General features: G+C 38.7%; 1 protein-coding gene across 1 annotated transcript; it reads right to left on the minus strand.

Annotated features, from left to right (window-relative positions):
- Positions 1-509: 509 nt before the first annotated feature.
- On the minus strand, positions 510-13,491 carry LOC140526431 (BPI fold-containing family A member 1-like). Its single transcript, XM_072642646.1, has 6 exons — positions 13,329-13,491; positions 8,797-8,944; positions 6,403-6,510; positions 4,506-4,652; positions 1,028-1,100; positions 510-675 (listed from the first exon to the last, which is right to left on the minus strand). The coding sequence occupies exons 1-6, from the start codon at positions 13,486-13,488 to the stop codon at positions 517-519; spliced, it is 795 nt and encodes a 264-aa protein (XP_072498747.1). The 5' UTR covers positions 13,489-13,491; the 3' UTR covers positions 510-516.
- Between the last annotated feature and the right edge of the window lie 353 nt (positions 13,492-13,844).

The following is a 13,844-nucleotide window of genomic DNA, read 5'->3' on the forward strand; positions in this document are numbered from 1 at the left end:
TACTAGGGACCCAGTACTAGAAATCTGTGGTGCCTGGAACGCAGTGGACTCTGTTCAGCTCAATAGGCCTAAGAAGAATGGGGCACCTAGGCCAAGACTTTCCAAGGAATCTCCAGAAGGATGAGGGAAGAGTCACAGAATGTCTGCTTTTTTATTTATTTATTTTTTTACATTCAAACTCCATTGAGTTCTTAGCCTCTTCTTAGCAGGTGTGGCACTGGGGACAGAATTTAACAGATAAGTAGCCAACTTTTTCTTGGTGTGAGATCCTTAAAATTCTAGTGCAGCAATGACACAAAAGTCAATAAATGGCCTGGGTAATTCAGTCACTTAGAAATGGAAAAGAGAGACTGTGCCACAAGGAGAGTAACCTGCGGCCTCGAGGTCACATGTGGTCCTCTAGGTCCTCAAGTGCAACCGTTTGACTGACTCCAAACACACAGAACATTCTGTGAAGTTTGGAATCAAAGGGCTGCATTTGAGGACCTAGAGGTATTTGTTCTGTGAAATTTGGAGTCAGTCAAAGGGCAGCACTTGAGGACCTAGAGGACTACTTGTGGCCTCAAGACTGCAGGTTTTCTCACCATTTGCTGTGGAAAGGAGACACTTACCAACAAGATCCGCTGTCAGTTTAACACCTAACTTTGGTAAACATGTGTTGACTGCTGAGCAGAGCTGAAACACAAACACAGAAGGATGTGTATGACCCCAATTCCTTAGGGAAATTGTCACCACCAAGTTTACCTGACCTAAGAGGTGACTAGTCTGACATCATGTACAAGAGAATCTACAGAATGAATGTCAAGATTTAGAGGAACCTTAGGGACCATTTTATCCCACTCCCTTTTTTTTTTGTTTTGCTTTGCTTTTTAGAAATGAGAAGGGGCTTGTCCAAGTTTGACAGCAAGCCAGAGCCAGACAGCTTAGAGCTAGAACCTTGGGTTGTAAATCCCAATCTAGGGCTCTTTGTACAGCCCAGGCCTCATACTAAAGAAAAACTTGCAAGAATTTGCATGTATACACTTACTGCTTCCTCTACCAGTTGGGGGACAACAGCATCCAGAAGGCTTGTAAATGCATTCAGGATAGAATTGAGTATCCTGAAAGAAAAAAGACAACGAGGTTAAAGGACAATCAACCACTTCTTGAGGAGTGAGAGGAAGAAAATGCCCTCTGTTCACATACTAGGTTTCCTGTCCTAGTGAGAAACTCAGCTAAGGAGGCCCCAAAGAACTGCCCTATGACCAAGGGGTATGATGAGACTCAAATGAAATAATTGATATAAAGTACTTTGCAAACTATAAAACTCTATGGAAATATCAGTTATTGTTCATGTTGATATCATTATTATTGTAATTAGCCCACACAGTTACCAGATCTCCAGGCTGATGATGGTTTCTTTCCTTGAGCCTTCTACTGCACTCCTGCTGAGCTCAAAAAATTTATAGACCAGTACAGGGGAGTGCTGGTAAATGTTTAACAAATGGAATGGGGGTAGACATGGGGGCAAGTATGTATGCTCACATGCTTTTAAGCTTAATTTGTATTATTAATACTTGACTAAGACAAGAGAACCAACAAAATAATAAATCAAGCCCTTATTTCTATCAATTGCCAATTTTTGAGATGCAAATGCTCATATTGAAAATTTAACAACCAGTTTTCACAAGTCAGAATTGATTCTAACTGACCCCTACCTATGACTGTGTGAAGGTTGAATAACTCAGCAAGAAAAACATGATCTAGAACTAAATTTGTGTGCTCGTAAGGAAAGTCTGTCTCATGGAAGAGAACAAGAAATCTTGATGTATAGAAACGTTCTCTCATTGGATCTATTTCTGGAAAAGACTTTGGTCCTTTAGTCTATCTACTCTACCCCTTCATTTTGCAGATGAGGAAACTGAGTCTCAGTGGCTCATTCAAGGCCACTTAGCTAGTAAATAACAGGGCCTGGATTTGGAAACTGGTTCTGATACAGTTATTTTTTTTTCCTTTCTATTCTCTCATGCTGCTTCCAAAAGGAAGCATTGTGGGGGTGAGAGTGGTTCACGTGTATCAGGAGGGGGATGGGTTAAATATCACATATTCATCCTTAACTGTCAGAAGAGAAAAATTGTCCGATGACTTTCTAACTCCAACCCCAGGCACCTACATAGGCTTCATCCCTTCATTTGTGTATTTAATAAACATTCATTAAATGCCTGCTATGTACAGAGTATGGTGTTGGGTACTAAGGGAGATGCAAAAGTCCCTGCTCTGATGGAGTTCAGAATCAAGTAGGATGTGAATCCTATTAAATAGGGTATAAGAAGGCAAAGAAGAGAAATTGTTACCTGGGTAATAACAATTGCCCAGGTCATAATAGTGTTCTACGTTTATGAAGTCTTTTAAAAATCCTTACAACAGAATTTTTATTGGTTTTTCCCCTTGCCTAGAATGCTCTCCTTCCTCATCTTTATCTCCTGATTTCCTTCAAGTCTCAGTTAAAGTCCCACCTTTTTCAAATAATCTTGTACAGTACTCTTTAAATGTAGAGCCTTCCGTCCGAGACGACTCCAAATTTATCTGGTATATATCTTATTTATAAATAGTTGTTTTATGCTGTCTCCCCTATTATTACACTGTGAACTCCTTGAAGTCAGGGACTTGACTTTCTCTGTATCCTCAGTGCTAAATACAGTGCCTGGAACATAGTAAATGCTTAATAAGTGCTTATTGAATGAGAGACTGAAATGCTCAAATGGAAAGTCATTTGCTGAAGCTCCAGTTGAGAAGGGTAGTGCTGTAACTAGAAGCCGGTTTTCTGACTCCTAGAATGCCTAGTTTTCTTCAAAGGTCAGTTCAAAGCCACCTTTTACCTATGGAGTTTCCTGTTACTTTCCCTCCACCATTGCCTCCCAACTGTTAATGCCTTCCTCCACCAAGTTATCTTGCTTTTATTTTGTATATATTTACACGTGCTCATGTATTTCCCTATGCAGGGAGGGCATGAAACTCTTTGATGTCTATTTTTGTATCTCTGCTGCCTGTGAAGAATTGATGTTGTTCTTCTTGTTTCCATATCAGGTGCCTATCTTAAGTTTTGGCCAGGGAGATACCAAAACTGGATGAGCAGCCTTGGAAAAGGCTCCAAAAGCCCTCACACCAGAGGTTCTAGTCCTCCTTGAATACCACACATACCCCACCCTATCTCAAATAGGCACTCAATAAATGCCTGGGGAATGATTGCTTTCTCCACTAATATAGACGTATATATACATACACACATACATACACACATATGTATGTATGTGTGTATATATGTATCTTTTATGTAATATAATCTAGGCTATAGATAGCATATGCATGATACACATTGTTGTGTTTGTCCTTAGTTGCCAAAGAAGACCATGCCATCAGAGAAATGATGACATGACTTGCACTTGACTTTGTTTTGAGTGAGGGAGAGCTGTGCAGGTCACCAGCCTCACTTCTCCTCCAGAGCCATCTGAATCTAGTGACCAGATATTCATCAGGATGACTGGAGATGACCCAGGATGCACTGGGAGACCTTGGGCCCTTTAGGTCAAGGTCTTTGCAGGTACTCATTTAGGGTGAGGTAATGCCCATTCATTGAGTAGGCCTGTTTAAGCAGTAGCCAGTGCATGGCCCCTTTAATGAGGCCCAGAAAAAGAAAGACATCAGGCTGGGAAGGAAACAACAACAGTTATTATTGATAATCACTCTAAAGCCAGGAGGGTCCAGAAGAGCCCTTAGGCAGGGGCCCATTGGTGTCTCAGCTTCAGAGTGCAAATATATATACATATTATATATATATATACACATATATATATAATATATGTATATATATAACATCATATGACATATGAAATTGTTGCAATTACCCTTCACCCAAGACCTCACAATGACTTTCATTCCTCTTTGGATGTAAACATTTCACATTAATCTCCATCCCAACGTTGAAACCCCTTATCTCTGTTTCTTATCCCTTTTTGTTGCTGGAAGATGTAATCTGGGTTAAGTGACTTGCCCAGGTCACATAAGTAGTAAGCATCTGAGGCCATATTTGAACTCAAGTCCTTCTAACTCCAGAGGCAGTGCTCTATCCACTATGCAAACTTTTTTTTAATCACTCCCTCCTTTGTAAAAAACAAATAAATCTTTTTCTGCTCCCTAACTTGCAAATAACTAGCTTCATTTTTAAGTTTTACTTACAAAATCACCTTTCTCATATCCATCATTTCATAGTGCATCTCTTACTGGAAGTCTTTCATGACTAAACTAGAAGAAGCTCATATCTCTAGTTAGATTTTGAACCCTGTGTGGATTAAATAGTGCATTTAGGATATGAACCCAGTCCCCTTGTCACCCAGCATAGTACTCCAACCTTCATTTGATGATAGCAGTCTGCATTGGACTAAAAGAATGGAAACAAATTACCATCCCCACCAAGTATGGGAATTGGCTGCTCACAGTGAGCACTACAAAGCTCTTTGATGACTCACCTACTACTGGTTTTGACTTGTAAATTAACAAAGTCAGTGTTACAATCCTCAACGACCAGGTGACCATTTTTGTTTTCATCCATCTCTGCTCCAATTTGAAATTTGTTGTTCACTTCTATTATGAAGGCAATATTCCCAAGAAACTTTCTAAAAAAAGAAAATATAGTTTGGAGATATAGAACTCCATTATTTATAGAAACCTATCATGAGGCAGGGTCAACTGAGCACTCCTGCCCACCAATCCCAACTGAGGAGTACAGCAATGAAGACTGGCAGCTCCTCTTCAGACCACTATTGAGATTTTTGTTTGCCAATACCTCATGATTTCCAAAGCACTTTGAAATCTACATCACCTTCTATTTTCTTCAGCCAAGTGCCCCATCTGTCATCTCACTTCTTACTCTCTCTCTCTCCTCCTACTCCTCTCTCTCATTTTTCCTCCCCCTATCTTTGTCTCTCTCTCTTTCTCTCTCCTCCCTTTGTCTTTTTGTGATTCTCAATATCTGTCTTTTTCTGTCCATTTGTCTGTCTCTTCTCCTCTTCTCTTTCCTCCTCTCTTTCTTTCCTCCCCCCTCTCTCTCCTCCTGCTTTTCCTCTTTTCTTTCTCACTCTTGCTCTCTTTTTCCTTTTCCCTCCCTTCTCCCTCTTTCTGACTCTTTCTATCTTCTCACTTTCTCTGTTTCTCTCTGTCTCTGTCTCTCTCTCTCTGTCTCTCTTTCTGTCTGTCCAGCATCTGTAATTTCTCCTTATATTCTGCTTCTCTTATTGATATCTACAAGCATGACTTTAAAAAAGTCATTGGACCCATCTATACCCACAGGCTATCTTCCTCTATTTCTCCTCCCTTTATCAAGGAGTCAAAATCCTTGAAAAATTGTTTGAACTTACCACCTTCATCTCCTCTCCTCTCATTCTTTTCTCAACCCTTTGTAATCTGGTTTTTGACCTAATTACTCAACTGAAACTTCCTCTTTTCTCCATTCATACAGCTATCACTCTAATTCAGATCAATAGAATTTCTCACCTGAACTATTGCAGAAATCTCCTACTGTCCTTCCTTCCTCTCCAATTCATTGTTCACATAGCTGCCAAAAAGTTTTTCCTAAAGTAAAAGGTTTTGACAGTCTCAGGGCATCACTTAACAAATTCCAGATCCTTATTAATTATAGGAGCCACTCTTCTACTTAAGACACTTTCAACTTGACCCTAATCTACCTTTTTAGACCTAGAATACATCACTCCCCTGCATGTAGTGATGCAGGGTTCTTCCTGGTTCTCATCCACAATACTATATTTCCTATCTTCAAGCCTTTGCATTGGCTGATCCAAATGTGCAAAAGGCATTCCTTTCTTATTTATCCCCTTATCAGAATTCCCAGTTTTTGTCAGGATCACCTTCTACAAACTAATACCCTATCCCCTCAAATTGTATCTAATTCATATATATATATATACATATATACACACATATATACAAACATGCATGTATGTATATAGGTGTGTAATTTCTATTTGTATATATAATTTCTGTATGTATGTATAATTTCTGTATGTTCATGTTGTCTCCATTGGCTAGACTCTAAGCTCCTTGAGTTCAAGGACTGTTTTCACTTTTCTCTTTGTGTCCCTTGCATCTAGCCCAGTGCCTGATACATAGTAGGTGCTTTATAAATACTTGTTCCTTCATGAACAGAACTCCATAAAAAAATGAGAATGAAATTATATAATAATAGGAGAATACTAGCAATGATTCACGCTTATCTACTGTTTTACAATTTGCAAAGTATTTTCTTTGCATCTGTCAAGAAACATCGGAATCATGGGTAGCAGCTTACTTTTGCTGATACAGCATTCATTTCACTGAAGAGAGATTTTAAAATTTACAAAAATCACTCACATATTTGCTTCCATAGCCAAGGTTGCAGGGAATGTTGCTGAGAGCTGATGTCTGTCTTCACTCTGTGTAATACTAATATCATAGATGTGGGCCTCTGTAACTTTAATCCTAAACAGAGAAGTCACATTATAGGACAGAGGTCAATAAGTCACATTCTTCACAGCTCTAACCCTATCCAAAATAAACCACTTCCATATTTTAGCTTTCTGTCAGACAAAGGCAAGGCAGAAAGAGAGAAGGGAGGGTGTTTTCAACTAAAGATCCCAAAAATTTTAAACCTTGACATCAATTCTGAACCTTTGCGCTGATTCTGAACTTTGACATTGGTCCTCAGCTGATTCCATCTTCCAGCTTGATGGTCTAGTGTCCAATCTGTAGGATTCTGGCAGGGTTGACCTGACCTAACTAGAAGGTTCATTTGGCAACATCCTTCCCAATTCATTGCACTCACCTTGAACCGTGAAGGTGAGACCAGGAAAATATGAAAGATTAGCCCAGATTACTGTACTTGCAGGCAGGGGGTGGCATATAATTTCTATGATTATTTGCTCAAGTCAAGTGACTTGCTCCAGTGCACCCAATGTGTTAGTAATTGAGCCTAGACCAAAAGTCAAGATGTTTTACTTCTATTTTTAGATTTGTTCCTCTAAGAAGAGTTGCTTTTTACTTGAAGAATATTGGGGGAGGGGGAATCATTGAAAGGACATCTTTATTTTCCCACCTAAAGGGACTATCACCTTTTTATTGCCACTAAATAAGTCAAATATTTAAAAAGTACTTATGATGGTTCTTGCTGCTTGCAAGGCACTGTCAGTGATACAAGGCCAGGAGAAGCCATCATCCTGGATTTTATGACACTAATAGTGTAGGAGAGGAGAGAAAACTCATGTCCAGGAAATAATAACAATTAGAGTAGGACCTTTAGTGCTCTGATGTCCAGGCCAGTTTCCACATTAAATTCTACACAGGGCAGTGGAAGCTCAGATGGGATGGAGTCATCTTTGAGGTTAGACTATTAATTCAACAAGAATATCATTAAAGGATGACAGACCTATGGTTCTTGAACAGGGGGCTGAACTCATTATCAGGATAAGATCGGAGAAGAGGGGGAGATTCCAGCAGAACCTTAAGGGAAGTGAGAAAATTAGCTCTGTATCAAGTTTTCAATTGATCCTATTTTGTAACTGATTCTATTCTGTAACTCATGTTTGTATAAATATCTAAGGCCTTTTTTCTGTCTCTGAGTGAAGCTCATGAATTCCAAAGTTTAGACTTCCTCTCTGTTAAATATGAAAGTTCAATTTTCCTATCAATCACTTTTAATTAAAGGAAAACTGGGTAAATACAAAAATCAATCATTTTTAATTGCAGAAAAACTGAACTAAGTTTAAAAGCTCAGGTCTCATAAAAGACTTTAATTCAAAGGGAATTGTTATTTCAGCACCACCTGCAAATCTCTTCATATCAAGGAAATTTGTTATCTTCTGTATCATTAACTACCCTATTCAATTCCAGGACATCTGTTCCTATCTCAGTTAGCATGGTGCCATTCTAGGAAATATGATATCTCTACTTGGTTTTGTACAATTGGAGGAAATTTGATATCTACCATTAATTAGTTATTCCTACAAGATCCAAGTGGACAATATTTGTCAACATTGTCAATATGGGAGGAAGGGTGGTTACCAGCCCACATTTCAGACTTTCAGCCAATCATAGTATCCCTGCCCCATGATTCTATCCTTCCTTTTACATTTCACACAAATCACATTTTCCCCCCAACTAACAACTTCTGTTCTTTATTCTATGCTTATAAAATGGGGCTGCCTCTCCTCCTCCTATTCTGGGCCTTTCCAAGGGAATAATAATAATATCATATTGTTGATATAGTATGTTGAGTATTTTTTTGTTTTGTTTTTGCTTTTGCAAGGCAATTGGGGTTAAGTGACTTGCCCAGGGTCACACAGCTAGTAAGTGTCAAGTGTCTGAAGACTGATTTGAACTCAGATCCTCCTGACTCTAGGACCAGTGATCTATTCACGGGTATTTTTTCTTTTGACTGTTTTTAATCAAAATTTCTTACCTGTCACCGCATGATGTTTCAAAACACATGCCTAGGGCCATCACCAGGTCAACTTAATTCTCCAGAACTATAAACACTTTCTTTGGAGGAGAGCAAAGATTTTAACTTTGACCCACCTACACACTTCCTGACCTCATCCTACATTTGTATTTCCCCTTCTCTGAAAGTCAGACCCCACTTTGAGCTGCTCTATCCTTCTACCCAGCCCTCCTCTGACTTAACCTATACAATTTAGAATCCTTGTCACTGCCTGAGACTATCAGATTCCCACATTTGGGTCTGAGACTAGGTAATTAGTAAAGTGAACTCACGAAGAAAACTCCAAGCCAAAAAATTTGGCATCCACTCCTGCATGTGAATTTCCAAGGAATCCACCTTGATTAGTGTGCAAGGCCTTCATGATGTCGAGTTTCTTAAGATTTCTGGGAGTATTTGTGTTCAACAGATGTCTGTGTAAACCTGTAAATAGTTTCAAGAAATCAGTGAATCCTAGGCTGAACTCTTACAGAAGCATAGTCTAGCATAGAGACAAAAGAACTAGGGTTAGAGTTAGAGGACATGAGTTTGAACCCAACAGGCAAATTTAATGCCTTCTCTGTGCTTCAGATTTCTCATCTTAAAGGGGTTGGACTAAATCTCCCTCATAGCTCTTAATCCTATGATCCCATAAAAACAAGAATAGGTTAGCCTACTTTATTAATGGAAGAATGGTGGCTGGACTACAGGTTGAGCTGAGCATTGGTGGACTGATCTCCGACCTCCCCAAATTTTCCAAAACTCAATCACCACAGTACCCTTAAATATGATTTCCAGGTCTCCTCCTGCCTCAAATCCTACATTCATTTTCTTCCAACCAATAGAAATCTATTCCTTCAGTTGAAGTATATAACTCTTTCCCCTTTGAAATGTAAAATAACTTGGATGGGATCTTACCAGAAAATGACTTTTTTCAAGGTTTTGATGCACAAAGGAAATAGGCTTCATAGTGGGGATAGATTAGGAAGGGAAATGGGGTTTATGTATTTTACTGACTTCTCAGAATTGTTAAATGCTAGTCATTTCTTGTCCTCTGCTATGCTATTTTCCTAATTTGTCCAAACATCCTTCTCATATCTAGAATGAATCAATGTCTCTATGTTAAATCTCTAACTCTTCTTCCTTTAAGGCCCAGCTCATGGGACACCTTCTCCATGAAGACTTCTTTGATTACTTTCAGATAAAAATGCTCTCTTACTACTCAGTTTCTTAAAGCCTGTCTATAGTTCTCCTTTGATCTGTCACATTCTGCTTATTTGTGTATTATACTACTTATTTGTATATTTGTAAGCATAAGAGGATTGGGGAACGGGCCAAGTTGTGAAGGTCTTTAAATGTCAAACAGATAATTTCATATTTGGTTTTGGAGGTATGGGGTGGCATGGTACTTTCTATAGATGATGAGCTCCCTGAGAGTCATGGGTTGTCTCATCTTTCATTTTTGTAACACCAGCACTCAGTACATCACTGGATACATGATAGGTACTCAATAGTTGTTTGTGGCAGCACTTTGTATGGTGATGGAAAAACTGAGACAGCTGATATGTATTTTGAAGGAGGTAACTAGGTGGTACAGTGGATAGAACACCTGACCTGAAGTCAAGGAGACTAATCTTTCTTAGTTCAAATCCAGCCTTAAATACTTACTAGCTATGTGACCCTAGGCAAGTCAATTCATCCTGTCTGCTTCAGTTTCCTCATCCATAAAATGATTTGGAGAAGGAAATGGCAAACTACTACAGTATCTCTGCCAAGAAAACCCAAATGGGGTCATGAAGAGCTGGACATGACTGAACAAATTTTTTTTTGGGGGGGGAACATTATTTTATTTTAGTTTAAAATTTAAAATTTATTTCAGTTTAAAATTTAAAAAAATTTTAGTACTTAATGTAACGTAATTGTCATAAAAAGTAATATGACTAATGCAAGAATCCTCTTCTTGACTTCTCTGCTGCCTTTGACATTGTCAATCACTCTCTTCTCCTTGTTATTCTTACCTTTATGGGTTTGCATGACATTTGCTATCTCCTGACTCTCCTACTACCTTCCTGACTGCTCTCTCTGTCTCCTTTGCTGATTTTCACTCAGATCATGCTCACTAACCATTGGTGCCCCTGAAGGCTCTCTTCTTGGCTTTCTTATCTCCCTCAATACTATCTTGCTTAGTGATCTGATGAATTTGTATCAATCATCATCTCTGAGAGTCTGATTTTCAGATCTATATATCCAGTCATAGGCTACCTCTTGGCCTCCAGGCTCATATTACCAATTATCTTTTGGATACCTCCTCCAAAATAGGCATCAGCATTGTTTCAGTTTTTCACTACCACAAAAATGCTACAACTAATCTATGTCACTCTCCTACACAATAAACTCCATTGGCTCCCTATTACCTCCAAGATCAAATATAAGATCCTCCCTTTGCCATTTAAAACACTTCACAACGAAGCCCTTTTCTACCTTTCCAGTCTTCTTTATGCTTCACTCCCCTCCAAGTACACTACCACATGGTGATTTTGGCCTTCTTACTGTTCCTGGAATATAATACTCCATTTCTTTATCTCCTGGCTTTTCCCTGACAGTCTTCCATGCCTGGTATTACCTCCCTCTTTACTACCACTAATTGGCTTCCTTGACTTCTTCAAAACTCAGCTCAAACTCTGCCTTCTGTAGGTGCATGTCATCTTCTCCATTACAATATGAGTTTCACAAGGGAACAATCCTTGTTTTTGTTCTTGTAGTCCCAAGCCTTAGCATAATGCCACACAATAGTAAACTCTTAATAAAAGATAAAAAAATAATCAAAGAAACAACATTATTAACTAGCAACAGAACAATCTAACCTGAACACTGTCACATTATAATGACTAAGCTTATCCTCAAAGAGAAGAAATGACAATATAACTACTTCCCTGTTTTTCAGAGGTAGGAGGGATCCTAAGACTTGGAGGTATTATATGTAATGTTGGACTTGCTTGTATATCAGTTAGTTTTGCCAAACTGTTTTTTTCCCTCTCTATTTAAATTTTTTCATTAGGAATGGTGACAGGGTGAACTATGCTGGAAAATATAGGCGATATTAAAAATATTAAAAAATAAATTTATGTTGAATTGCTAACTCAGGGTCACAGCCAGAGTCTATTGTTTATTTTTGGATGGCTCTGTTTTATGAATCATTATGTGTGGAAATGGGGATATTCATGCCTCATTACTGCTCTTATTTGGGCAGTGGTTCAGATTTACAGTAGAAATAGGAGACCAAAATTGAAAATACTCCTTGTTATAAAGAAAAATAAGAATTCCAAGTACAAAAAAATCTGTTATTCAAATAGGTTCCAAATGTATGAAGAGTTTGGGAAATGCCCAGAATCCATGTAATTTACAAGTTGGATGAGGAAAGACCTGGGTCATTGGAAAGGCTGAAACAGAAACCAGCTCCAAGAACAATGAGCTGACTATATTATCTGATAGTTACACTTTACTGAACAAAGGTCTCATTTTGTCATGTGGTGGCAATGAAAGGGTTGCTCCTCTAGGCAGCTAGGTGGGGCAGTGGATAGAGTCAGGGCTAAAATCAGGAAGACTCATCTTCCTGAGTTCATATCTGGCCTCATATACTTACTAGCAGTGTGATCCTGGGCAACTCATTTAACCCTGTTTGCCTTAGTTTCCTCATCTGTAAAATTAACTGGAGAAAGAAATGTCAAACCACTCTAGTATCTTTGCCAAGAAAACCTTGAATGGAATCACAAAGAGTCAGACATGACTGAACAACAATAACCTCCAATCCAAGGATGGGAAACCTGTGGCTTCAAGGCCACATGTGGCCTTCTAGGTCCTCCAGTGTGACCTTTAGACTGAGTCCAACTTTTAAAGAACAAATCTTTTTATTTAGGGGATTTATTCTGTGAAGTTTGACTTCAGTCTAAGCTATTACAGCAGCAGTATATATAGAGATATGGAAAGGATTTAAAAGGTGTCTGGTCACAGGAAAATGTGTTTACAGCCAAGAGGGACCTTAGTGATCATGTAACCAATACTTTTATACATGAGGCAGGTAGGTAGCACAGTAGCTAAAGTACCAGGCCTGGAGTTAGGAAGACTTCAATTCAAATCTGGCTTCAGACACTAATTAGCTATGTGACCCTGGGCAAGCCACTTAACTTGTTTGACTCAGTTTCTTCATCTGTAAAATGAAAATACTCATAGAACTTACCTCCCAGGATTATTGTGAGTTTAATCTAGATAATCATTTTAAAGGGCTTAGGACAGTGTCTGGCCCATAGCAAGTGCTATATAAATCTTAGCTATTATTAAATGAGAAAACTGATTGACCAATTGCTTAAGGTCAATCAGGTAGTAAATGCAAGTGTTGGTATTAGAATCTAGGTCTTTGATTCCACATCCAGGGCTCTTTCCCCTATATCACATTACCTCTATAAGTCAATCTCCTCATAGTGAGGGGAAGTAACTTTTTAAAGATCTATGAGTAATTAAGTAGTAGACTCAAGAAATGCATTGATTTCCAATGACTTTCTTTCCCTTCTACATCCCATTGTCACAGATTGGGAAACACTCTCATGAGAATTTCTAATTCAACCACCATGCCCTAACCCACCCCACCCCATCAAAATTCTTATGAGTTTTGAAGAAGAGGTTATATTTATCCATTTAAAATCCTCACCCAATCTACCCAAAATCACACATGTCTTTCACCACCACCAGCCTTCTTTCTGGTGAGCTTTTTTCCTCTTTCTGTTTAAAGATCACCTAGAAACAGTTGAGAATGGGTCAGATGATAACTTACTGGTAGCTACTTTTAAGAGTAAGCTTGCCCCTGCTGATGCTTCTGCTTGAATAGATGCTTTTGCATGTGGGTGAGTCAGGATCACTTTATGTCTTCTTGGGTGGGCTGAGCTCTGTGCGAGCAATCCATAGAAGAGAACAAGCCCCCAGATCTTAAGCATTTTCATTCCTGATATAAAAAGAACTAATTAAAAACATTTTTAAAATTTTCCCCCAAATTAAAATGTGAAGAAAATATGTTATTTCCCCTCCAGATTTGCTTTTAATGGTCAGGATACTCTAAATAATTTCACTCCTTTTTCCATTCAGTGGTAGATTTAAAGAATAAAATTAATGTGAATGAAGAAGAAAAGAAATGCACGCCTCCACTCATCCCCCCTCCCCACACACACACACACATACACCAGAGACAAAGACTCCTCCAGCACAAGAAAGTTTTTTGGTTAGGATGCCATACAGTATGTTTGAAGGAAGATGAGGTGACATGTGACACTAATTGGTTTAGTCCAAATCCACA

This window comes from Notamacropus eugenii, chromosome 1 (assembly GCF_028372415.1).
Source record: "Notamacropus eugenii isolate mMacEug1 chromosome 1, mMacEug1.pri_v2, whole genome shotgun sequence".
Classification (NCBI taxonomy): domain Eukaryota; kingdom Metazoa; phylum Chordata; class Mammalia; order Diprotodontia; family Macropodidae; genus Notamacropus; species Notamacropus eugenii.